This window comes from Platalea leucorodia (genome assembly GCF_965183815.1).
Source record: "Platalea leucorodia genome assembly, chromosome: 13".
Classification (NCBI taxonomy): Eukaryota; Metazoa; Chordata; class Aves; order Pelecaniformes; family Threskiornithidae; genus Platalea; species Platalea leucorodia.
Genome location: NC_138835.1, coordinates 11,812,107 through 11,838,650, shown reverse-complemented (window position 1 = coordinate 11,838,650; position 26,544 = coordinate 11,812,107). Strand labels below are relative to the sequence as shown.

Genomic DNA, 26,544 nt, shown 5'->3' with positions numbered 1-26,544 from the left:
CTCCTTTTAACTGAAAAAGGCCGTTTGTCTCCATATCTTATCATCTCTGTCTCAGTGTCAGCCCAAGCCTTGGTGCCTCCTTTCCCCAGCAGGAGGTTTCACTCCTGCATTTGGGATTCCACCCAGCCACCCTTTCTCAGCCACTTCTTGTTTTCCTCCAAGACTTTCGGAGAAGCATTGCATGCCCTGCTGTGGTGCTTCCCTGCCCGGGCTGACTTGGGGCTGGCCTCTGCCAGATGAGGCAGGAGCCTCACTGAACCCCTGGTGTGGTCTCGGTGGGATGCCCAAGGGTGCGAGTGGCCCGGGGATGCTCAGCCCAGGCTCTGCTTATATGACAAAATCTCCTGCTCCCTGGCATGGCCTCACCTCTGCAGGGCTACAACCTGATGTCTACTGGACAGCACTAGGGATGTTACCCCTCTCCCAAATTGCCGGTGCCCTGGGTGGGGGTCCTCTTCCCCTCGTCCAACAGCAAAGGCCCCCCGTGGCTCACACGAAGGGTCATACACCACTGTGGTTGATGGTGCGGGGCCTGGGGAGTGCTGTTGGGAGAGGGCAGGGTGCTCAGCACCCAGCACCCGCTGCTGTGGGTCACCTGCGGGTGGGGGCATCGGGGCGCAGGTTAGCAGGGGTCTCTGCAGCGTGCAGGGTGGGGAGGGGACCGGAGCCTGCCTTCCAAAGCTGCCTGGGAGGGAGTGTGCTTGGCTGTGGGAGATCCACGGGGCTGCAGGGAAAGGCAAGGGATTCCCCCCTCTCTCCTGGAGCCTGGAACCGAAGCCCAAATCAACCAGGGAGGGTTGATATCAGCTCCAAAACAGCGTGCTTCCCTCCTCCCCTTCCTGCAAAACCCAGGTGCTGGGTTCGCTGGGCCCTTGGTGATGCTGGATGCATCAGGCTGGTGCCAGTCAAATGATTGACAGCTGTCAGTCTCCAGCAGCAAAAATCGCCTGGAGCCGAACACGTTCGAAGGACGGAGCGGCGGTTCCTCCAGCCTCTCTCTTCGCTCCGGGGTGAAGCAGAGCGGGCCGGCGGGCTGGGGGCGGCCCGGGAGCCGTGCGGGTACCCGCGGCTCCAGCCCCCGCCGCACCTGCTGCCCGCGGCCGGTGCCGGCGGAGGGGGCAGCGGGAGAAGGGGCCGGGGCCGGGGCCGGGGAGGGGGCGCACGCCCGCTGCAGCCCCGCTCCGCGGCCGGCAGCTCTCTCCTCCCGGGCTGCGCGGGTCGAGCTTCAGCTCCGCCGGGGGGGTCCCGGGGGGGGATCCCGGGGGGGGGGGTCCCGGGGGGGCCGCTTTGTCTCCCCGCCCGCGGGGCCGGGGGTCGGCGGCTGTGGGAGGGCGGGAGGAGGAGCGCGGCCCGCCCCCGCCGCCGCCGTACAAAAGGGGTCGGGCGGGCGGCGGAGCGGCGTGTGCCGGCGGGCAGGGCAGGGCAGGGCAGGGCAGGGCAGGGCAGGGCAGGGCAGGGCAGGGCAGGGCAGGGCAGGCGCAGCGGGCGGTGCTCCGGTCCCCTCCGCAGCGCCGTCCCGGCGGGGCCCGCCGCCGCCCCCGTCCCGCTCCGCTGCCGGCGGGCCCGGGACCATGCGGCGGGCGCGGGCGCTGCGCCGCCGCGGAGCTCTGCTCGCCTGCCTCTCCCTGGGGACGCTGCTGGCCCTCGCCGACGCCAAGGGCTCCTTCTACCCCCCCGCCGCCCCCCTGCCCTACGGCGGCAGGTACAGCCTCTACACGGCCGGCTCCAGCCCGCAGCTCGGCCCCGGCAAGCCCGTGGGCAAGCACAAGTAAGCGACTCTGCGCGCATCCCGTCCGCGGGCGGGCACCGGGAGCCGGCGCCGTCCCCGGGACATCGGCCCCCGCGTACCGGCTGCGCGGCGGGGCTCCCCGGGCACCGCCTCCCGTCGGGCATCCCCCCCCCGGGCACAGAGCGCGGTACCGGCCGCACGCCCGGGCTCAGCGGCAGCATCCCCGGGGGACCGGCTGCCGCGGGCACCCCTGGGTGGGTGCCCAACCCCTCGTACCGATCGCGGGTACCATCTCCCAGGGCTCGGCCGCGGGCACCCCTTGCCAGGCCGCGGTCCCTGGGTGCCCTCCGCGGGCATCCCTTGCCCCGCACCAGCTGCGGGTACTGACTCGGGGCTGGCGGGCAGGGCACGGCTGTCCGTCTGTCTCGGTGCACCCCCTCCGTGTAGAGCAAGGTTCGGGGGGCCGCCCAGCACAGGAGGGTGCAGGGGTTGCGTTTCCAAGCGGGAGTGGGCTGCATGCGTGGGGGGACGCGTGTGCTGCGTGCGGTACAGGGCTGGGGGTGGTGGGGATGGGGGTGCCTGTGTGTGTTTGGGGGGTAGGGGCAGGTACCCGTTCTGCAGGGCACGGGTGCGGGGCTGGGATGTGCAGGAGGGGAGGATGGTGGTGCACAGATGGACGCGTGAAAAATGCAGATTGGTTTGGAGGGAATTTGTGCGTTTGCTTGTAAAGCACAGGCTTGCTAGAGTTTAAATATGTTTTCAAGTAACCTGGAAAGCTCGGGCAGATGAGGAATGTGGGCTTTACACATAATATAGACTTTTTCCATTCAATTGCAAAAAGGCTGTTACATTGGTGGGGGGCTCGCTTCCCTCCCTGCTTGTTTGCTGAACTGTTTCTGTCAGGCTTCTTTGAAAAGGGGAGGATGTGGTGCTATGAACAAGCTGAAATGAATAAAGTAACATTCAAGACGAACAATACTGGCAGTGCCAGTGAGAGCTTTCCAAAACCCGTAACATTTTCCAGCTGCTCACTCTTAAAACATCAGGCTGGAGCTATAAAACTGCTAGCCACAGGTAGGTGAGAAGGAAGGGGGTTTCTGAGAAGGAGACTGAGCCAGAACCACCGTAACCTGAGTAATCACAGGCAGGCCGCATCTATTAGTACTGGCTAGTAGATGTGCCCATGTTGGCTACTAGCTTACGTACAGAGGGGGTCAGCAGTGTGTTTGTAAGCAGATCCTGGATTTATGGATAGACAGTGATTCTAAGTTTCCACATGCACATGCACACATGATCTCCCTTCCCTCCAGCTAAGAAGAGTGGCTGGCCTTCGCTCTCGTGTGGCCCTGTGCACGGATAAATGACTCACTTTTGGAGGAGTGGGGAGCAGCGGGGATCCCTGCACACGCTCTGAGCCCGGCAGCCTCTCGCCAGGGCAGAGCCGCTTGTGCCTGGGCAGGCTGGAAATGCCCGGCGCTGCCAGGAGTCGTGGTGCCCAAGCCAGGGGAGCGGAGAGCCCTGGGCGAGGGGCTGGGGGAGAGGTGCTGGTGCTGCTCCTGGGGGGAGCGAGGGGGATGCGCTGGGGGTGTGGGGTCCCTGCTGGGAGGGAGCAGGGAGAGCTGGGGTGTCGGAGGGAGGATAAGCCTGCTCGCACCTTGCTGCTTCACGGAGGGAGCTCCTGCCCCGCGTGGGCTGTTGGAGACGGAGGAGCCTGCTCAGGGCCTCTGAACGGAGGCACTGGGGGGCTTATGGTGGGCCTTGGCATGGGTAGGGGATGGACTTTGTCTTCACGTGTTTGCTACTGGTGCTTGTCCTTCCTTCACCTATCTTTCCCCACTCAGGGTGAGCCCGAGCCCCGCTGCGCTGTCCCCAGAGGGTGACAGTGGCGGGGCTGGGGAGGGTGCGGACACCCACCCCCTGTGCACGCACACACACGTGCACACACTCGCTCCCCCAAACAGGAGACACCGCAGTCCTTCCCCCCAAACCCTTCTGCTCCAGTGTGACCATCCCAGTCCCTTCCCTTGCCTCTACGTGCCAGAGGTGTCTCAATGCCACCCGGACCATCATCATGCCAAGCCTGTGAGAGCTGGGCTGAGGCCCTGCAGCTCGTTTCTCTGCTCAGCCCCGAGGCTGCTCTCCGCAGGCCGTGCAATGGCGATGCCAGGGGACTCCGGCTGCTTCCCAGCCTGTCACCAGGCAGCTGAGCCGCAGCGACCCCAGCTCACCCAGGGAGAGCCGGGTCCTCCCGCCTCACTGAACACCTCCCTGCACCTGCAGCTCGCGCCAGCCCATCTGCTCCATCCCATTGACCCTCCATCTCAGCCTCAGCTCTGCACTCTGTGCCTGTGCCCTCCGCTCCTCCCGCTCTGCCATCTGCCACATCCCCATGCCCTTAATCCCTGCCTCACCGCACATCCCTGCTGTCTCTGCCCCTGTGGACCAAGTCCATCTGCTCCTGCCGGCAGTCCTGCCTTCAGATGGAACAGCCTTGGCCTCCATCTGTCCCACCAACACTCCCTCAGCCTTCCCACACAGCCTTCTTCCCAGCCACCTCATCCTCAGTGCCGGGGTTTGCTGCTTGACTCAGGAGAGGTCCTGTGCCCAGAGCTGGCTGGTACCCTGTGGCACCCAGCTGCAGGCATGATGCTAGGAGGGAAAAGGCTCTGCTCCTTGCACCACCCGTCCAAGGGATCTGAAGAGGTTTCCAGCCTCCATACAGCTTGGGACCCGGGTTGTGTCCCTGCCTCCATGGTGGAGGGACCACAATGCTGCAGCCAGCCTGCATCTCCTCTCCCTCTGCTGACTGTAGGACCACGCTTGGTCCGAGTATGACAGCACCCACAGCAAGGTCCTAAGGCTTTTGGGCTGGCCCCGGCACTGGCAGCACTCCAGGAGCTGCAGGAGGACAGACCACCCCTACCAGACGCTGCTGGAGCTATTTCTGGGATGCTGTTCCTATAACTGCTGTTGCTGGTGGAGTTCTGCTTGTCCCCCGAGCCCGTCTCACCACCCAGGCCACGCTGTGCCGAGTGTAGCCCAGCTCTGGGGCTGGGGCTCCAGGTGACCCCAGCACTGGTGACAACATGGCCGTGACCATGGCAGCAGCAACCATGCTCAGCACCCGGCCTCCTGCAGCGTGGTGGCACCGCAGACCTGCCGGGGGGGGGCTCTGGGTTTGTTGCAGACAGTGAAATTGCCAGTGAAAAATCAGAAGGTGAGGGTGCTCAGTCTCCTTCCAGCACCAAGACTGATTTCTCAGGCAGCGCTCAACTGCGAAGTGACTGCAGCTGGGGGAGGACGGGGCAGCCACCAGCTCAGAGGGACACTGGGGGCTGAGGCTGAGCAGAGAGCCCAGCTGAGGCGAGCAGAGCTGTGCTGAGGGTGCAGGGGTTTAGCTGCACCCCCCTTAACCCAGAGGAGAGATGCCTGGATCCACCCGGACCGAGGAGAAGGCTCCTCATTGCTGTGGGGTGGCACCCTGGCACCCGGAGGGCAGCTGGTGGGGCTGGGCAGGGCTGGCTTCCATGGAGGCTCTCGGAGCTGGTCGGGTGAAGGCAGGTGAAAGCTGGGGTGCCTGGGGACACCAGGAGCAAGGAGCCCTTTCAGCCTGCCTGCCCCTTGCCTGTGCACCCAGCAACAGGCTGGGCACTGGGGGACTTTGCTCCATCCCCACTCCCTGCACTCCCCCAGGCCCCACTGCTGTCCCCGTCCCCAGTGGGTGGGGTGGGGTGGGCGATGCCCCCTCCCCAGCAGCTGCACAAACTGGGGGTTCCCTCCAGCTCCTGTCCCCCTGGAGACCTCGCAGGCAGTGTTGGGCAGGGCAGGCAGACCTGCCTGGCGTCTGGTTGCACAGCTGGGGTGCTGCTATCTGCCGGGGCAGGGGCTGACGGTGTCTCGCTGTGCTTCCCCCCAGGAGCTACTGTGCCTACGTGGTGCAGCGCAACGTGACGTGCACGCTGCAGGATGGGGCCGAGAGCTACATCAAGGCCGAGTACCACAAGTGCAGCTGGGGACCCAAGTGCCCAGGGAAAGTGCTGTGAGTACAGGGGACACCAGGGCATGGCTCCATTCCCATACCAGCTTCAGGTCACAGCTCTCCGCGGGCCCCTGTGCCACCTTTCCGACCGTGAACCCCTGCTTTCCAGAGGGCAGTGAAAGGGGCTGAAGGGCTTTTCCTGGACGAGGCAGTTAATGGCAGGGCAGCGGTGCTTGGAGGAGGCAAGATGGGATCTGTCAGGAGAGAGAGGGAGCTCTATCCCTCACCAGAAATAAATCAGGAAATCCTGGGAAGCGGGGGGGTGCATGTGCATGTGTGCAGGGAAGCATTTTGTCACCGACCTGCAATTTGGCAGAAAGATGGCAGCTAGGTGAGAGCCTGACCGAGAGGAGGAAACGGAGCTGGTGGATGGGGGTGGCTCAGGGCTTCCCACCCCAGGAAAATATTTGCAAAACTCTCTGCCACCTCGTCAGTGCTGGAGGGAAACACCCCGCCGTGCCGCAGCTGGGGCAGGGCAGACACTGGGGCTTTGTGCCTTGCCACCCTCCACAGCCCCCGGCCGGGGATGCTGCCCCACGCAGAAACGCCGCTCTCCTGCATCCTCCCCAGGCTGGCCGAGAGCAGCAGAGCTGAGCCCCAAGGAAAACCAGGCTGAGAGGGGCTCTTGTTGGAGCCTGGCACCCCTCCTGCGGCACTGGCACACGCTGCTGCAGCCGGCCAGGACTCTCCATGTGCTGGCAGTGCCGCGGGCTCGGCTCGCAGCCTCTCCCGGCAGAGATGGGCTGTTGGACCTGCTCGCTGACTTGCTCTTTCCTTCCTCCCATCACAAGTGCTTTAGCAGCATTTGGGGACTTCGGGACATCCTGCAGCCACTGGTACCCATGGAGGAGATCCCCAAAGCCTCTCCCATCTCCACGGTGTCCGCTGCTTGGCCCCTCCAGCCCTCCAACAAAACCGGGGTGAAAGCAGGGTGTTTTCTGAAAGCAGCTGGACCCGCAGCTGAACTTTCTGCACAGCCTCGGATGCTGCATCCACGCACAAGAGGGAAGCATGGTTTTTCCATGTGCTGGGGCCATCAGCTAATGTTTGTGCAGCTGCAAAAAATACTTCCCCTTGCTGCTGTTTGGAGCAGGGGGAGAAGGGTTTGGAGGTGCCGAATGGCTCCGGGCTCCTCTGCAGAGGCCGGCATGACGCAGAGAAGATGCCTTGCCTTCTGGATGCCATCCTCATCCTCGCTTCACTCCCTGACAGTGGCTGGGTGCAGCAGTCTCCTGCTGTGGTACATCCAGGCAGGTTTCTACTCACTAAGAAGGAAAGACCATAGAAACTCCGCAGTGTCTGTGAAGAGGAATAACAAAAAGAAGAGCTTGTTTTGAAACTGTCCTGTGCCTTTGGGAAATTATTGATGTTGAGAAATTTTGAAGTGATTCAAAGAACAGAGGATTTGGGTTTGCTTCCTCCTCCTGCCCTGCGGTACATACGGAGGTGGCTGTATCGCACTGGGAGTCATGTGGAAGTGGCATTGCCTGGGGGCTGCAGCCTGGGCCGGGGGCACTGAGGACCCGGGCAGGGACACGGATGATGGGCTCGGCCCCATGTGCTGCCCTGAGCGACTGGATAAGTGCGAGTGCCTTACGCAGCCCCTCTGTAGAGCACGGACGGCTGTGCCGCCTCCTCCGAGACCTTCCGCTGAACGTGCTGGAGAAGAACAAGGGCCCAATTGTGCGTCTTGTTGCAAAACAGCAAACTTCAGGACTTTCAGGCCATCGTAAATTCAGATAGGAAATTTCCAAAAGGCAGGTTCAAAGCATTGGTGTTTCAGAGGTGGTGAGAAACGCGCTGTCGTCAGCTCAGCTCAGCTGGTGGGGGGAGCACGGGTGCTGGCAGGGTCCTGTCCCATCCCTGCCACCTCATGGGAAAGTGCCACGAAGAGCAGGGAGCAGCTGAGTCCTCCCCTGGGCTGGTGGGGACCCCACGTAGAGCGAGAGCAGAGAGGGAGGCTGTTAGTGTCCCACCGGGCAAGGAGGTGGGCTCACACCCTTGTTTGCTGTGTATCGGGGGGCTCAATGTTGTAGTGCCCAAATTGGTGATGGAGAAACGTCCCAGGGCATCCCAGCTGGGCGCAGGAGGAGGTGTAAGGAGCCATCCCTCTGTGCACACTACACAGCACTGCCCCGGTAAACCTCACCAGGGCTCTGCTGCCCCACTGCCAAAGCTCTCGCTTGCAAGGCCAGCCCAAGCCACTTAGGCTTCCCATCAAACCGATGCCTTCCACACATAGAGAAAATACCTTTCTGAAGGTATTTCATCCCTCCTGGAGGCTTCAGGATAGGATTGTCCTTCAGACAGTTGAGAAGAGGATTTTTTACCCCACTAGGGAATTCTGTAGGTCAATTCAAAGTGCAAAACACAGCCAGAAGCAGCCCAGTCCCCTCCTGGCAGTGATCCAAGCTTGCAGGGCTCTTGGAATCACTTCCATCATTTAATCTTGTGCTTTACTGGGCCCAAAGTTGCCAAACTGTGTGTCATCTGTCACAGTGGTCATCTATCAGGACAGAGACCAAAGCAATACACTTATAGCTGCTTTTCTAAACTAACAACGGGAGTCCCAGGTTAAAAAAACAAATCCAACAAAAAAACCTCTCCAGAAACCACAGACACATAAATAATGGCTCTGCTCAGATAGTTCCTCCTCACCCTGGGCTGTTTCTCAGGCTTGTCTAGTTGTGTTACCAACTTTTTGGGGAGAACTCTTCTCTCACCATGTGCTGTCACACCTGCACCTCGTGGTCCAGTCCTGGAGAGGGCGGGCACATGTTCTCGGAGTGCTGGTTAATGAGCCGTGTCCCTGGATGGGCACTGTGATGCTACACTGAGCTATGGTGCAGCAAGAGCTCCTGGAGGAGGTGGGTCATGGTCTGCAGGTGCAGCACATGGGTCTCAGCCAGGCTTTCCCACGTGCCCGGATTTCCCCCATGGAAAGAGGACCCATGACCCTACTCTTCTCTATTGCTTGACGTTGAGGTTGCTTCTCTAAACTGTCTTCTCTCTTCCTCCCCTCTCCTGGAAAGGTACCGCACCTTCTTCAGACCCAAATACAAGATTGGATACAAGACAGTGACCGAGCTGGCCTGGAGATGCTGCCCAGGCTTCATGGGAGAAGGGTGCCACGACAGCCCGACCGACCAACCCGGCCTTCTGCCCCAACATCCCAGCCCTAAAATGCCTCCTGGGCAAAAGATGTTTCCAATTCCCAGACTTCCTCCCTATCCAAAAAGCCACCCTGACCTGTTTCCAGGACCAAAGAAGAATCAGTATGGTGAGATCTCGCTCCTGTTTCGCATCCCCAGGTTACCACACCGCCAGCATGCTCTCAAACCTGCCGGTTCTTTCTGTTCCAGCACAGGGCATGAATTTGGCAAACCTTTAGTGGGTGACGTGCTTTCTCATCAGAGACCTGACATTTGATTGCTTTGAGGATCGCAGGCTTTTTTAATCTAGTTTCTTTCAAAATGTGCCGGTTCAAAATTGCCTTTCCTCATTGCTTTAGAGCATTTTTCCATTAATTTTGGGGTTGATAGAGTGTGTCTCAAGATGAGGCTCTCCTGGGCTGTTCTCATCACCTGCTGTTGAATTTGGGAGCAGAGAACTTGATCCCAAGAAGAAAGAGGGTTTCCTGATCATTTAAGAAGAGATGTAGAGGAAAGGAGGAAGGGTGGGCTGATACTTCACTGAAATGGCAATAAGAGGGAGGCAGGAGCTAATGTTAGTATGGAAAAGGACTCAAATCTAGAAGATCGCCAAGGAAGGAGGGAAGTGAAACAAGCACCAGCCCTGACTGTGCCCTCTGTTTCTTTCCCTGTGCAGGCAGAAAGCTGCCCGGCCTCTTCGGGGACCGCCTGGATCGGCTGGAGGAGGAGGTGAGGCGCCTTTCCCAGTCCTACGACAGCCTGCACACCATGGTGAGCGGCCTGGGGGACCGCCTGCGGCTGGCCATCCAGGAGGACACCACCAAGATGATCGGCTCCCTGATGAACAGCCCGGGCACGCCTGACTCTACGGTGGGCTTCGGCATCATTCCTGATGGGCTGGTGGATGTGGCGGACAAAGCCGACATCACCACGTACCCTCCCGTGGGGGAGATCCTGACCAAAGTGACGGAGGTGAGCGACGTGCTGAAAACCAAGGCAGATTTGCTGCACGAGGTTCGTGGCATGGTCCTGGACCACGACGGGCAGATCAAGCATCTGCTGGAGTCAGCCCGGCCCTCGCCTCTCACCTCCATCGACCTGCTGGAGGAGTACGTGGACACGCGGCTGAGCAACCTGCGCGGAGAGCTGCTCGACGGCTTCGAGAAGAAGCTGGGGAAGATCCAGACCACGTGCGATTTCCGAATCCAAGAGGTGCGGCAGCAGTGCGAGGAGGAGAAAGCTGCCAACCTACGGCTGCAGCAGACGCTGGACGGGAAGGAGCTAGAGATCAAGAAAGAGATCTCCCAGCTGGAGACCCAGATCCAAGGGTTGACGGTGGTGGAAAGCTGCTGCAGCAACCTGGACTACCTCACTGATCGCATGAACATCCTCGAGAAAGGCCTTCACAGCATCTCTGAGTCCCAGAAGAACTTGCATGCACGGCTGGATGGAGAAATGTCCACTGTCACCCTAGGGAACCTTTTTGAAGGACGCTTTGAGGATCTGGAAGCCAGACTCAATGCTACAGAGAGAGAAACGGGGAGCTGCTGCTCTGGTATAGAGGACAGCATGAGAGGCACGGTGGTAGCAGAGGTGGATGGCATGAGGACGGCCTTTGAAGATAAAATGCAGACCCTGGAGGACAGGTTCATGACCATCGTGGGGGAGCTGAACAACGTCAGTTCTCCCGTGGGCATGGACGGAGCGGTGGTGCCCGTGCTGGAGGGGGAGCTCGCCAGCATGAGGAAACGGATGGACGAGACACTGGAGGTGTTGCAGAATCGCCTCATCACGCTGGAGAGCACTTGTTCCCTGGGCTGCACCTCTGCCTCCAAAGACGTGGAGACCTTCCGGACAGAGATCGAAGACTGCCAGAACAAGAACCAGGACCTGCTCCTCCGCATGGACAGCAACTACGACCTCCTGCGCAAGCTGAACGCCACCATCCTGGAGATCCAGCGGCGAATCGAGGAGGAAGCATCGGGGGCTTTGCAAGGAGAGATCACCTTGCTGAAGATCAACCTGAACACCATGAGCAAGTCTCTGACGGGGCTCAAGGACTCCGTCTCCCAGTACTCGGACACCATGACACACGTCAACTCCTCGCTGGATGAGCATGAGCGGAAGATCGAGGATGAGGTCCACTCCATCCAGGAGAAAGTCAACGACCAAGGCTCCCAGCTCTTCTTCAGCAACCGGCGTGTCCTGAACCTCAAGGGAGACTTGGAGCGACTCAAAGCCAGGATCGTCAGTGACCTGAGCTCCTGCAAGAGCGTGGCCCATGACCTGCAGCAGGAGATTGCTCACTTTGATGACCGGGTGGCCCGGGTGGAGAGCATCTGCGGCAGGCTGGGTGCCGTCACAGGGAGCCTGGACGGCATCAGGGACGAACTGGAGAAACACACGGGCAGTTTGTGGGACTACATGGACCACATGAACGGGACCCTGGCTGCCCACTCTCAGGAAATAACGGGACTGAAGGACAACCTGCTTGACTGCCAAGCCAAGGTCTCCGAGCTGGCGGAGCAGGTCGGCCACTTGGAAGAGCAGGCGGAGGGGAAGCATTAGCCGCACTGCCACACGCTTCTTCCTTCTCCTCCCCATGAAGGACAGGATTAACTTATATCACACAGACTCACTCCAATGTGACAACAGTTCTTGGGATAATTTTTTTAATGAAAAGATAAATTAAAAGCTGCTACAAACCCTTTTTTTTTTTTTTTTTTTTTTTTAAATCTTGTTGGCCCCACTTTTCCGTAACTCTGCCGTTACGGCACTCGCCTCCCGATGCTCAGCAGCTGTCCCGACCCTGGTGCAGCAGGGTCACTGCCTCCTGGCCGGGGGCGTTGCTTTGGCTCCTGGGCTAATGACCCCAGAAGGACAATTCAGGAGGAAGCTGGAGGCGGGAACGTTCTTTTTTTTTTTATTTTATTTTTGTGGATTTATCGCTTCTTGAAGAATAAAACCCCATAGTTGTCAGTTGAGGAATAGATTTTCTCTGACCTAAAGACCACCTGCGTCTTAATCCAGGGACCGAGCAGAGCCAGGGCTCCTTGCAGGGAACAAAACTCACCACAGGAATTGCAGATTTCAAAGAACACACGTATTCACACATCCCCCGGGGAACTGCCTTCCCCGCTCCAAGACGGCAGCCCTCCTCGTGTACGGTAAATCCATTTATACTGCTCACTCCATCATGCGAACGCACATGCCTTAGGAGCATATGAGGATATGCATTAGGAAAACACACATATGCATATATATATATATGGTATGTGTATATGTATTTTTGAACAATCCACTGTCATGGTGCTCATCTGATTGCAAAGTTTCCTCTTGCTGCCCCCCCGTCTCTTGCCGTATTTCAAAGAACCACACTGAGCAGCTAAAAACCACCGGAGCAGCATTTGGGGGAGGGCCCTGTGGTCCCTCGGGGGGACCCCGCTTTGCTGTGCTCTCTGGTTACACCTGGGACTGATGTGAAGGGTTATGGAAAACTTGTGTCTTCCCCAAAGAGACATGTGTCCGTAGGTCTCTGCAGAGACCAAGATGGGCACAGAGCAGTCCTGTCCCCCAGCTCTCTCCTGTTTTATTGCTTAAACTGTGAACGTGGTTTCCCTCATCGCGTCCTGCAGCTGCTCCAGGGCAAGCGCGAGGCTTTCCCTGCCTGGCAGCGTGGGAGCAGGAGCCTGCGTCCTCCTCGCGTTCCTCTGAGCCCACTGGGATGCCAACAGCCCCGGGGACCCGCATCGACATGGAGCCCCAGGCAGGAGGGAAGCAGGGCACTTTTGCAAAGACCTCTGGAGACCTCTCCTCAGCTCAGCCTGGGAATGAAAAACTGAAGTGATTTACCCATGGTCGCTCTGGTTTCCTGCAAACAGGCAGCCTGGAAAAGGTCGTACGTGTTCCTGAGCAACTCCAGCCTTGCCCTGTGGAGCAGGTGCCTGGACCATGAGGCCATTGCACACAAAACCCGCCTCTCCCGGGGAGCCCAGCACCAGCGTCCTCCGCTGCTCAGCCAACAGGGACTTCATTACCAGAAAGGATGAAGAGGAAATTAAAGAGCCTCCATCTGACCAGCTCTGGCACTTTATAGCAGAGGAACATACTTTTCTATCAGCTCAGCGTTGCAGCTCATGGACCCTTCCACACCAGCTAGCCTTCAGCTCCCACCCGGTGCCCATCACCCTCACCAGGTCTCCCTGCTCTTCTGCACCACAATTCCCCTCCTGCTCCCCGTGGCCCCGCAAAGGAGCAGCACAAAGCAGGAGCAGAGATGCATCTGAGCACCTTTTCTCTGTAAAAACTGGATGAGCTCCCTGAAACAGATGCTTCCAGGCTGGGGAGGACCACAGGGGTCACCGAGTCCAGTTGGCTGTGCCATGTTACCCTGATGCAGTAAAATCTCTTTCCCCTGCAAGAGGAGCATGGGCCATCAGCTGTACGAGCAGGGAGAGAGGACCTGGCCTCCCACCACTCGCTGAGCCCCACCAGCTTGCAGGCTGTCGGATGCTTGCAGCACTGGAATCCACTCTTGGTGCTCTGGGCTTTGCTGATTTGGAGCTACGCTGCAGCTGCTGAGACACTTCTCCAGCTGAGGAGAAACCTCCAGCTGCCTTGGGGCATCCTGCAAAACCTGCTCTTAGACACCAAAACCTATTTCCCCCCCCCCCCCCCAGCCGATGGAAGGAGTCTCAAGCCAGCCCTCACCCCACAAGAGCATCCTGCCCAAACCCCCTCCCCATCCTCTCACAACGGAGAAAAAGGGCTGCAGCAACCAAAGAGAGAATTAAGCCAAGGGCCAGGCTCACCCCTTCCCAGGCCAGGGCTGGGTTAGAGAGCAGCTGAACAGCAACAGCTTCCCCCAGCGCGGGGGGAGCCAGGACTGGCCACAACAAAACTGGGACAAGGAAGAAGTCTGACCTTCCAGAATATGGTGCTATGTTTGGACTATTCCTGACTAGTCACTTGAAGCTACAGCCAGTTTGTATTTCAGTTCTCAGCTATTCATGTTTAAAGAGTGAAAGGAACTTTGTATAAAATAGGGCATTTTTTTTTTTCTTTTTTTGCTTGCAGAGAGGGAAAGAGATGGCACCTGTGCAGTTGTCCTTGCACAGGCAGCTTTCCGAGGCAGTTGATAGCCTTTTAACAAGATCAGTTGTGTTTTATTGTTTTTAAAACCTTATATATTTGTTCAGATTTTAAAAGCTGAAAAAGTGTTTGTACGGGAAAGGAAAAAAAAAAATAAAGTATTTCTTGCTGAGGTTTCCAGGATCAAAATGTCTTGTGTGGCTTTAAGAAAAGCAGCATAACACCAGGATTGGGTTAAGACAGGGAGCTAGGGATAGAGCACGGAGGCTATTTAGAGAAGAGGTGGCAGGCAGACTCGAAGGAGATGATTTACACTCACACAGTGGTCAGGGAAGGAGAAGGTGGATGCCAGACTGGAAGAAGGAGCCCAGCAGTGCTCCTGCCCATTTTATTTTATGTAGTTAGAGGAGAGAGCAGAAGCACCAGGCTGGCTGAACACACAGCAATGCTGGCAGCCAGGTTTCAGGTAAGTCCCCCATGCAGCACGGGGACAGGCTGGTTGAGCCCTAACCCAACCTATTTTAGGGCAGCTCAGCTTTCCTTGAACGCTCCAATACAGGGGCACAGGAATAAGCTCTTGCCCTGGCACGAGACTGGCAGGCTGCTGGCACAGGGGAGATTCACCCCCATGCACACACACATAAAGCCAGGGTTTGCTTTTTGTATTAAGTCAGTTTTGCAGCATTATCTGAAGGTAATAGGTGAAAAATGAAGTCCTTTTTTAGTGCAGCTGCTCTGCAGGCCCAGGAAGCTGCAGGTCCTGCCCCCATCTCCACCAAGAGCCCCTTGGCAGGGCACTTCAGCAGAATAAACCCAACCACGTTTGTAAAAGGACACGGAGCCTGGCTCCCACTTCCATGCACAGGGCTACAGGGGACTAGAGGCAGCCTAGATTAAGGCACTATTTATTAATGATTGCTATTAGTGAAGAACACTCCAAAGCCCAGCTTCCATCCACCTTAACGAGTTCTTAAGCCAGAGGACAGCTTTGCTCCACCAGCTACCAAACTGCAGGTAGCTGGACCTTCTGGGAACACTGGTCATACTGGAGGTAGCAATAGCTATGCCAGAGGCTCATCAATAAATAAGACAGTGACCCACCACTACCTTTAAAAAAGAGCCAGGCTTTAAAAGTGTTAAGAACATTAAGACCAGGCCCAGCTTATATGAATTTCCATTTAAGCAAAAGGAGTTTTTGTAGAGTCAGAGCTCCCTCTCACCCCCCGCTGGCCCCCAAGAAGGGGTGTTTCTAGTGCAGAACATGACCCATATTAGAAGTGCAAAATGCCTGAGCAGCAAACAGGGAGGAGGAGATGCACCTGGAGCATCCAGTCCTGGCAGAGGATGCACAGGAGAGCCCTGGGTCAGGTCTCCACAGGTAACAGGGTCAGGAGAAGGCATCCAAGTCAACGACAGGCAGTGGAGGTCTCCAGTAGGCAAAGTGGCTGTACTCTGGACACACCAGAGCAACACTCCCAGTCTGGCTCAGGGGAGGGAAGATCAGCTCCACCAGCTCCGACAGCCGGTCGTACCTATGGGGGTAAGAAAGAAGTTGCATTAGGGTTCTTGGGGGTTGGTTTGTTTTTCGACCCCATGAGATGCTTCTCTGGGTTAAACCCAAAGATGCTGAGGAACAAGCAGGTCACTTACGTTGACTTGTGGTTCTTCGTGAGCTCCTGGATCAGCTCTCCCTTGGGGTTCACCGTGAAGATGCGACTTTCCGGCAGGCCCACTTGCTTGTAAGCGTAGACGTCCTGCCCAAGGAAGGCCAGCAAGGTGTGAGAGCGGCGGGAAAGCACCACCATCACCTCAGCCTGAGCCCTCCCTCCTCCCCAGGAGACCTGCTCACATTGGCTCTGTTCCCAAAGGCTGCGTAGAAGGGCAGCTTCATGGCAAAGAGGTTTTGGATGTCCATCAAGCAGGCGATCTTGAACGCCTCTGGCTTCTTCTCAATCACCTCCCTGCAGCAGAAGACACAGAGCAGGGGTCAGAGTGGCATCAGCTGGCCAGGACTGTGGCGAGCCAGGCTGTCCAGGGCTCAAAGAAGTGATTTGAAGGGCAAGAGAGGTTTTGTGCATCAGGAGCTTCCTCACGAAGCTCCAGGGAGGGCAGGCAGTTCCCCTGCTGCCTCCCACGAAGGGCATCCTGCACCAAGGAGGCCAGAAGCAGTTTAAGACTGTGATGTCCCTCAGTGTCGAGCTGGGGAAGGGGGGTGCCATCCCCAGGGACGCAGGAGGTGCAGGGCTGGGGAGGAGGAGAGGACGCAGTACCTGTGGAAGGCGGAGAAGAGGCTGCTGGGGGCGAGCAGGATGGGGCCCTTGGGGAGGGCACAGCCTTGCTCATTGACCCATTTGAGGTAGCCTTTGGTGATGTGCGCCATGCCAATCGCTCTGGCTGAGCAGTAGAGGAACTTGTAGCCGTTCCTAGAGGGAGCACAGGGAACCCCTCTGAGCTGTGCCCTGGATGAGGCACCCTCCTGCTCCTCTGAAGAGGAGGAGGCCAAGTACCTGGCCTAAGCCCAAACCTGTTCACCCTTCAGCAAGCAAGGTGGCTTCACAAACAACGTGACTCACTTACCCAGGGACCCAAGCTAAAACCGATCCCCATCTGCCTTGCTGCTGGGGAACAGCACTGGAGGGGGACCCTGTGCCACCCTCCAGGCCCTTCCCAGCAGCCGCATGCCCACCCTGGCCGCAAAGCGCCCTTTGCTGCTCGGTACCCGTGCACCCAGCCAGCACCTTTACCGCACCGGGGCTGCGTGCGGCCGGTGGGGAGCTGGACGCAGCCCCGCAGCCCCTCAGGCAGCCCGCAGAGCTGATGGGCACCTCGGGCAGAGGGGTGCCGTGCTCTGGCGGGGTCGGGGGCGGCAGCGAGGGCAGCCCCAGGCTCCCAGCGCCCCGGGGAGCGGGAGCCCCGCGTCCCCCCACCCACGGACGAGCCATCCGCGGGCCCACAGTGCCTCTTAGTGGCCACAGGTGCCGGGGACGGAGCTGAAGGCCGGGCTGCGCCGGGTGCGGGGACAGCATCAGGGCTCGGGGCGGCTCGGTCCCGCGGGGGCGTGGGACGCGGTGGCTGGGAGCCCGGAGAGGCAACCGGCCCCGATCCACGGGGCTGGGAATGCTGCCTGGACCCCCGAAGGTATTCAGTTGTGCCTGTGGCCTCTCAGGTGCGAGTTTTCGGCCACAAAAATGATCAGAGGGGTGGAACACCTCTCCTATGAGGAAAGGCTGAAAGAGCTGGGGTTGTTCAGCCTGGAGGAGAGAAGGCTGCGGGGAAACCTTATCGCAGCCTTTCAGTACTTAAAGGGGGCCTACAAGAAAGATGGGGATAGTCTTTAGCAAGGCTTGCTGCAACAAGACAAGGGGTAATGGTTTTAAACTAAAGGAGGGTAGATTTAGACTGAACACAAGGGAAAAAAAAATTTTTTTTCTCAATGAGGGTGGTGAAACACTGGAAGGGGTTGCCCAGAGAGGGGGTAGATGCCCCATCCTTGGAAACATTCAAGATCAGGTTGGATGGGGCTCTGAGCAACCTGATCTAGTTGAAGATGTCCCTGCCCATTGCAGGGGGGGTGGAGTAGATGACCTTTAAAGGTCCCTTCCATCCCAAAGCATTTATGATTCTATGATCTTGTGCGATCTTATCTCCCCAGCAAAGCCTCCAGCGACACACACTCCTCCCAGGGAAGGCAAGAGTCTGCTCCCAGTGCAAGCCCCCTGCTTTCATCCTCCAACATCATCCAGACAGCACAGCAAGCATCAGCTATCCCAGACAGCAGAAAATTAGGCTATTTTGGCCAGCACCAGTAAGAAGCCCTGACTCTGGCTCCCACTCAGCCTCTCCTCCATCATCCTCTCACTTCCCCTTGGCCTCAGTTGATCCAATACCTACAGGTGGATTTTGTGGAAGAGCTTAGCAATCCCATGATGAGTCCAGTCTTTTCCCAGATGCGGCAAGATGTGCCCAAGAGCGTCCGACCTAGAAGGAAAGGAGACCAGGTTAGGATGATCCAACCTGGTGGGTATCTGGAAGGCAATGGCATTTGTGGTCCCTCCTGGCTGTTTATGCAAGCCTTGAAAGGACACTTTCCCCTAATCGGGGGGAGCAGGGATGTGGGGTGGGAGAAGGGCCCTTTACTTGGTGATGGTGCCATCGATGTCCGAGATCACCACCTTGTCGTCCCAGTTCCACAGGTAGATGGTGGCCTCACAGCGGCATGTGCCCTGGTACTGAGTAGTCACGCTGAATGCTACCTCGTTGGGGCCATCCTGCAGATTCAGCCTTCCCTATGGCAGAAGGGGAACAAAAGTGTCACACTGGCACCAATTCACACCAGTCCAGTGCTTGCCAGAGGCCAGGCTGCCACCCAGCCAGACCAGAGATCCCAAGCCTCTACAGGGTGGCCACCCAGGGCAAAATACTTGAATGCCCTATAAAAACATGAGTTCAGGAGTAGAGAAATCCTTGTTTAAGGGTTGCCTCACCCCTACACACACAAGCAGGCAGTGAAGGAGGAGTAAAGTACATACGATTTGTTCAGAGGAGAGACGCAGGGATTTCTTGTAGGTTGGCAGAGATTTCCGTGCAGGGGCATCCATTGCCAGCATGTCCCCAGGGTGCAGGGGCTCATCATCACTGGATGACTGCTCTTCCCCCTGCCTATACAAAGAAGGGAAGAGCATGTTGGCTTTACTCTGCAGACCACAGCTTTCCCCATGAGGGCAAGAGGAGATCTGGAGGGGACCCAGGACAACCCACCCACCAGGAAGCAGCCATGGAAGAGCTTGGCTGGACCAGGGTCAGCCAGAGCCTTAAAAGAGCTTTCTGCCCTCATACATTAGGTAGACTTGGGAATAACTGGCCATTTAGGAGGAGGAGAGATCAGGAGCACGCACAGACTCCTGAAGGCAAGCTGGGAGGCAGGCACTCACCTCTGCTGAGCAGAGTCAGGCTGCAGCATCCCCATGTTGGCTTTCCCTGGCCTTGACTGTTGCTGCAGGCAGAGAGAGGTGTCATTAGCATCTCAGTGCCAAGGCCAGGAGCAGGGGCTGCTTTGCTTTACTACCACTTGGAGCAGCGATACCAGAAAAGAGGTGGCAATGCATCCCCCCGCCTCCATGAGGACACTGCCCCATGGAAGAGGAACCACAACCTGGTGCTGTGGTGGGGCAGGGAGACCAGCAAGCACACGTGGTGCCTGGGCTGTGGCATGAGGGGTACGCGGCAAGAGGTCTCACCATTACAAGGTCCATGTTACCGCATTACCAGGCGGTGTTCTGCTGGCAGGCGTTAACAGACCCAAGGGGACAGCAGCAACCTTCAGAAGCCACCTTGCCAACAGGTCCCTCTGGCTGCCCTCATAGTCAGCCTCAGGCCATCCCCAGGACCCTGCTGCTCTCCTATTCCCACCCCTGCCAGCCACCAGAATGACGCCTGTCCCCTGCGGACACAGTTGTCACAGCCACTGCTGCAAACACCTCCTCCGCTGGGAATTCTTTCCTCCTCCAGGAGAACCACCACCTGCTGCCTTTCTTGGGCATCTTCTCCTTCACCAGTTGGTCAATGGTGCTCTGTGAACATGGCAGAACATGGAATGAAGTCAGTCCTCAGGCCAGGGAGGCTCAGCTGCCAACAAGCTAAGGAGACTCTTGTCCAGGCAGGGTTTCCCTTGCAAAATTATTCACAGGATAAGACATATGACTCCTTGTGAGCTGAGGTGGTTTTGGGGTGAAGGGTACAACGGCTTGTTCCCTTTATGCAGCTTAAAAAAATAAATAAATATCTGGGTGCCTTACTCCATACAACCCCAGCGAGGTCTACAGAGCCCTGGTGCGGGCTCATGCAGTGCCAAATCCTCCAGCCCGCCAGGGCCGCTGGCTCTGGCCAGCCTTGCACAGATACAACCATCAGAATAGGAGATTTTTGAGAAGGAAATCTCTGCTCTCCAGGCATCAGTGGTGCCCAGGGATCTTCAAGCCACCCTGAGGTCCCTCTGGGGGAAAGGACAGACCTCAGGGTTTGTGGGCTGGAGTAATGTTCAGCTCTGCCCCAGACTGCCCACAAAGCCCCAGATGGGCAGCTTGGCCTTTTGCAGCCCCACTGCACTCTTCAAGCCCTTGCTGAGAAGCATGGCCAGTAAATGTATTGTGCCACTGACCTCAGGAATGTTCCTCTGGAAAGCCTGCAGGGACAGGACCATGGGAGCAGCCACTGCCCAGCTGTAATACCTGGAAGAAGGAAGAGAGATGGGAACATCACCACTCCTGGAGCGAGGGCTGTTTCCAGATCACCATCCTGCAGCATGGCCAGAAGGTCCCCTCCCACAGATACTGTGGTATAATCATTGTCTGGGATGGAGTTGCACTCCTACAGGAGTGTTTCTGTAGGGACAAAGGGGCCCTACTGGTCATCTTGGGATGAAGCAGCAGGAAGAGCAGGCCACTCACTTCTTGTTGATCAGTATCACCAGGTTCGGGTCATCAATGAGTCCTGGATTCTCAGAAAACTGCTGGTAGGAGACTATGTGCTCCATGAACTTCTCTGGTGGGACAGAGGCTGTGTCATGCCACTGGTGTATGTAATGGATTTCAGGACAGCAGATTCCCCCTCCCCTCCCACCTACCGCGAGAGATCTGCCTGCTGCCCCCCAGCCCCCCGCACAGCGACAGGGCAATTGCGGGCATCAAATCAGAGTCGGAGTCCGTGGGGCTCTCAGTGGGCAAGTTGGATGGTAGCTGGACACACAGAGGGTCGCTGGGGTCTGCCACAGACTTTGAACTCTGCTCTGTGTCACTACCAGCAAGAGAAGAAACAGTGGCAACATCAGGCAATAGCTTTAGACATACCTCCGTCCTTTGCTGTAAGGGAATTGCTCAAGAAGGTCTGAGCTTGGCTAGCTGGGGCAACCCATACCTCCTGGGGAAATAGAGAGCCACCTGCTCTTCATCCAGGTTGGAGAGGTCTTCCAGGTAAACGTCACTGGGACCCAAGTGAGGACTTCTTTTGATGGATCCTCAATGCACAGACAGAAGAGAGACAGCTTAGCTGAATCACCTTTCCAACCATCTCAGCATCTATCAAGAAAGCTAACAGCATTTTCCTCTATCATACTCATATATCATATAAAGAGGGCATCTCTTTTCCTACTTGAAAAGCTGCCTTAAATCAACAGCAACAGAAGTACCTCAAGACACCTGCACTGGCATGAGGCCACTTGCCAAGAGGACACAAAGGACAGGCCAAAGTCCTGCCTATGTCCTGCTATGACAGTCCAAAGGTGCCATTTGAAGTTAGCACCATGCAAGATAACACTTTGTGATCTCCCTTTTTGCACAATGAGGAATCACAAGCGTCTCTTCTTCAGGGAGACAATTTTGTTCTGAATTTATGCTGGCTGGAGGAGTAAGGTTGGTTAGGACAGGTAACAACAGAAAAGTCCTTATATACCCTGTCAAGGGAGACATATGCATGCTTCGCTCTGTGCGATTTTCCACCTGGCTTGGTGTGCTCGGGATGAAGACACAAGTCAGGCCAGGTGCTGCCAGACACTTCAAGTCTACACTGCTGAGAAATCTTCTAAGCATGCAAAAGCAGAGACATCCAAGGAGGGACTTCAGGAAATATAAGGCAAGAAAACCTTCCTGGGGAGCTGGGTGGCCACTGAAAGGAAGAAACCTGAGGAATGTCTCTTCAAAGCAGAGGAGCTGGTAGCCCACAGAAAGGGCAAAGAAAATATGTCACACTTTGAGTACCCAGGGCAATCATGAAGGAGTTATACTGAATGAACAACCCAGGCACCCATCCAAGTCAGATACATCTGCAGGCTCAGACACTGCTTCCAGCAGCACCAGTCACCCACTCACCTCGTCTCCTCTGGCTTTCCAGCTGGGGCTTGGGGCCCTCCAAGCCCACCTGCCTCAGAGCAGCAGCTCCCTCAAAGGGCTCCACATCTGGCTGAACCTCTGGCACAACACTCCCGCCTCCCTCCTGTTTCTCTTGTGGTGCTGAGGAGGCCTCCAACAAGCTCTCTGCCCCCACAGCACTGGGGATGTCCTTCAGCCTGGAGAGGCCATTCCCATCCTGGGGTGTGGGTGTTGGCTTAACAACAGATACAGCAGAGGAACAAGGTGCACCCCAATGTCCTGCTGCGCTTGGAACTCCTCCCAGACCTTCAGAGGTGGCAACAAGATGGGTTGCCTCATCCACTGGGACTGGTGTCACAGAGACAGTAGTTGCTGCAGCAGCAAAGGTCTTTGTGGACTTGGCTGGTTCAACTCGTTCCAATTTATTCACCTCAAAGAAAGCAGAACAGGTTTGAGGATGGGAAGTTGCCCAAAGCATCAGGCAGAAGAGGACACGTCCTCTAAGGCTGCCTGACCACAGCCTCCTCTGCTTTCTGCAGGCCTTTCAGACACCCCCTTCCCACCAGCTGCTAGAGAAGAGCAAGAGCAGGGGCTCACCTGAGGGAGCCTTCCCCAGGTCCACTGCACATGGGATTCAGCCCCTAGAGCAAAACTCTCCTGCAGTCTGACCTCCAGCTCAGAGTCACTTTTGGGAGAAGATGGATGGCTCAAGGTGGGGCTACAAGAAGAGAAGGGAATGTTGGAGCTCATCTACCCTACAGCCCTATGCTTTCCTATCACTGCAAGGACATTTAGGGCCAAGAACCCTGCAAGGTTGGTTTCCCATAGAGTCCGTTCTGCCTCATAAGACTATGACCTACAAACAAGCAAGACCTATGGGAAGCTGAGGCCCAAGGAAGCAAAGTGCTATGCCACTCGTTGTCCAGAAGCAGCTCAGCAGCAGAGGCAGGAGAGCCCTGTGCACACCAGCTTCTTGCACCTGTGACCATGGCCAGAAGCGTCCCTCATTGGCTCCGAGCTTTCCTCCAGCCGCACCACATCAGGCCAGGAAAACCCTCCTCTCCTGACACCCCCAAATCCCTTTTCCTTACCACCTTCCCAGCCACAAGGCATGTCCCCTGCTCTCACCAAAGCTGAGCAGATCACCTTAGCTCTGCCCGTTACCTGTCCACGGAGGCCAGCTCCCCGTCAGAGTAAGGGTGCATCTCTGGGGACTGCAACAACCTGGTTTCTTCTTCAGGGAGATCAGCGAAGGAGAAATACACTGAATCACTGCAAAGGAGGAAAGACGTCAGTTATGCTACTCTCAGGCACCAGCCTCCTCACCTGGGAAGCTGGCAATACCCAATTTCACCATTTCCACTGGCTTTCTACTCCAAAGGAGGCTGGGGTCCAACTCAAAACACTAACCCCATGTTTCAGTACTGCTGGGCATCACCAAGTGAACCTATGGCCTCGACCCACCACATCACCCTGCCCAGACCAAGCCACTCACCTGGGGGCTGGCAGCTTGCATGGCTCCTCCATGGACATCTCACTTTTGGTCTCCTCACAGCCTTCTAACTTGGAGTCTGACACCTCCTGCCGCTTGGGCTTCCTCCTGCGTCGCCTCCTCTTGTGCAGGGTCGCTTCAGCGCTGGAGGCCTCCTGTCCATGAGAAGGCTGAGCAGCATCCTCCGGGCTCTCCTCCGTGGGGATGGGGGACGTGCAGAGGTGGGAGGGGATGCTGCCCTGCAACGGGGATGGAAGAGCCCATCAGCTCCAGCATCCTCTTTTCCAACCTGGCAGCTCATGGCTCTCATCTATGCAACATGTCACCAGCACAACCAACACCACCTCAGCTTGGGGGTGGTTTTGTGGCTAGGCCCAAAAGGAAAGGTTTTATACACACAACGCGAGTTAAAAAAAAAAAAAAAAACAACAAAACCCACCCAAAACCAGGGTTATCCAGCCACAAGCTAAGACATCTTTAACGTGGGCAAGGAGAGGCAGGCAGGAGATGGCACCATGAGACCAGAATTAAAAAGGCTGCAAATGGGCTTCGGCTCCAGAGCCCTCTCCCTGCTCTCAAACCCAGCTCAAGCTAGCAGCAACCACAAGTCAGCCTGGGAGAGAACTGCCAAGGTTTCTGGAAGCCACAACCAGTCTCATCCTGCTTCCCAGTAGAGCGGGCAGCATGCCACAGCATCTGGCTCACTCTCATCCCTGTCACAAGATACCCCAAGAGGCCAAGCTCCGAGATATCTGCCTGGCTGGCCAGCAGCCATGCCCAGGGAAGGAGGACAGTCTGGGACACAGATATTTGGTCTAGTGCTCCTTCAGGGTGCTCCAGTGCCCAGATTCTCCATGCTGTTTACAAGGTCCTTTGAGCAGGAACCTTTCTGGACACACAAAACATCAGAGAGGATAATGGAGTCACCCTGGGGAAGAAGAGCAGTCCAAACCTGGTCCTTCCACCTCAAGCCTGCACTTCCAGGTGGTCACAGCAGGACACAGACCAGCAGCACCTCTTCATCACCAACCTCATTTTCCTCCAACTCCTGGACAAAGAAGGCCTCTCCATTGTCACCCAGCTTCATGTGCAGGTCCACAGGCTCCCCATTGATTTCAATGTCAACCTGGCAAGGGGCAGAAGAAGCCTGTTCACCCACTCACCCATCAGCGTACAGGAAGGCGCTTCCCCAGGGAGGGGATGGGTTTGGGGTGCTTGCAGGGCTGACAGCCACCCAGTCTTTGAGGCAAGGGATCTCTCCCAGTTTTCCTGGGAAGCACAGTCCTCCCTGGAAGAGGACAGGTTCCATTTGGGGCATCCCCTTGAAAAACTGGCAAGCACACCTTTCAGCAGGGCTCCCATTCCCATCAAACAAAGTTCTTCCATAACCCCCAGGTTATGGAAGGTTATCCTAGGTCTGGAGACACCAGGGAGGAAGCATAGTCCCAGGGCAGGCACCACTTACCACCTTCTCCTTGGAGCGCAGCACACCCAGCTTCCCAAAGCGCACGTGAAACGGGGAGCACTGGAAGGAGTTGTCAGGCTGCCTCACCACAACCACATCAATGCAGCCCGTCAGGGCGGTGGGGTTCAGACCCCGGTACAGCTCCTTCACCGTGACAAAGACGGTCTCAGCAAGCTGCCCCACGTAGTTCATTGTTTGAGACTGAAAGTGAGAGACAGGAATAGACTCAGGTGGGGAAAAAGGGCTCCAGCAGCAAAATGCAATACGAGTTCACTCTAGCAGTCACTCCACAGCTGCAGACATAGCCCTATCACAGGGACAGGTAAGCCTCTAGGGAAACTGAGGCAAAGACATGAAGGGCCTTGACAGAGATCAGCCAGGACCTCTGTGAGCACCAGAAAACAGGACAGAAGCCAGAACGCTAGTTATTGCGTCCAGCTTGGAGGAGAGAGACCTTTACCATTGGGACGCACCATCACATTTGCCCCTTGGGAGGGCAAATACCACCTCAAAGCAACACTTTGCAATCAAGCTGTCGACATCCCGTTCAAACAAGAAATTGGTTGGCATCATCCACCTTCCCAGGGAATCCCAGCAAAGGGGCATGCTGGAGAACACCCGGACAGCTCTGCAATGCCATTTTCACAAGGCACTGCTGCACTCTCAGGTTGCACGGCTCCTGGTTTTCATTAGCAAGAACACATGGAAGGAAAGCCTTGCCTGCTTCCTGCTCATCCCCTCGCCCGCTCACATCCTCCAGCTGCTCGCTCCCCAAGACGAGATAATTCCCCTCCGCCGTGCTGGAGGAGAGGCATGGCTGCAAAGCTGGAGATTCACGTGGTCCATGCCAGGGCTCAGAGCACAGCCATGCCTCCAGCCACACAAGGTGGCACACAGGCTCCAACCAGCTCTCATGCAGCCCCCCTTCCTGCCGGCTGCCTCCTGGTCAATGCATTGAAATCCCTGGAGTATTGTCTTGCAGATCTACATTGGGGTGCTGGGTGTTGGCCCCAGCCCCTGGGCCAGAGGAGCCCCTCGCTCCATTTGCTCAGCACTCAGCATCAGCAGGACAACAGTCCTGGTATCGGTGCATCACACCAGTCGCTGGGAACCACAGAGGCTGAGCCCAGCTTCTTGAGGTGCCAGCTTTGCACCCCACCTTGCCCCAAGGAGAGGATGAGGGCACAGGATGATCACTTCAGAAGGACCACGGACAAACTAAAGGAAACCTCTTATGCCGGCAACATGATCAGCCAATGGCACGGTGTCCCCGGGGGCTCTCGGCACAGCCCCCAGCGCACACCCAACTCAAGGGGTGGCCGGTGAGAGTTGGTTCCTTACCCAAAGGGACGAGGACAAGCAGGTGCCACCAGATGAGCCCTCTGCCCCAGCAGGCACCCAGCCTCTCCAATCCGTTTTGCACAAGCTCAGCACCGTCCCATTCCCAGACATCCCTCCGGGAAGGCAGACTGCGTGGGGAGACGCGGTCCCCACTCCATGTCCCGTCCTCCCCCGCCTCTCCCCAATAGCTGGGAATAAGCCCAAAGCCCAGGTCCTCCCCAGCGGGGGGACGGCAGGGAAGCGCTGGCTGGCTCCCGAAGCTTCGGTGCCTCCATCAGCTCTGCTGCGAGCACGGCCAGGGTCACGGGGCCACCCACCAACCTGCTGAGCCCAGCTTTCCTGGGCATCGCTGCCATTGCAGGCAGCCCTCCAG

At 57.3% G+C, this 26,544-nt stretch overlaps 2 protein-coding genes across 2 annotated transcripts; one reads left to right on the top strand and one right to left on the bottom strand.

The window, feature by feature from the left end:
• Positions 1-1,571: 1,571 nt before the first annotated feature.
• Positions 1,572-11,488, top strand: EMILIN3 (elastin microfibril interfacer 3; the record flags this gene model as incomplete). The annotated part of the gene is made up of 4 exons (XM_082325597.1): positions 1,572-1,768; positions 5,646-5,768; positions 8,801-9,048; positions 9,597-11,488. The coding sequence occupies 4 exons, from the start codon at positions 1,572-1,574 to the stop codon at positions 11,486-11,488; spliced, it is 2,460 nt and encodes an 819-aa protein (XP_082181723.1).
• Positions 11,489-15,398: 3,910 nt separating this feature from the next.
• Positions 15,399-25,022, bottom strand: LPIN3 (lipin 3; the record flags this gene model as incomplete). Its single annotated transcript, XM_082325691.1, has 19 exons — positions 15,399-15,543; positions 15,662-15,765; positions 15,861-15,972; positions 16,282-16,434; positions 17,903-17,989; positions 18,149-18,297; positions 18,541-18,670; positions 18,943-19,001; positions 19,489-19,581; positions 20,169-20,238; positions 20,458-20,551; positions 20,634-20,803; positions 20,924-21,023; positions 21,874-22,303; positions 22,471-22,591; positions 23,038-23,145; positions 23,369-23,604; positions 24,396-24,491; positions 24,831-25,022. 19 exons carry the CDS (start codon positions 25,020-25,022, stop codon positions 15,399-15,401), a joined length of 2,649 nt encoding a protein of 882 aa, XP_082181817.1.
• Positions 25,023-26,544: the final 1,522 nt, after the last annotated feature.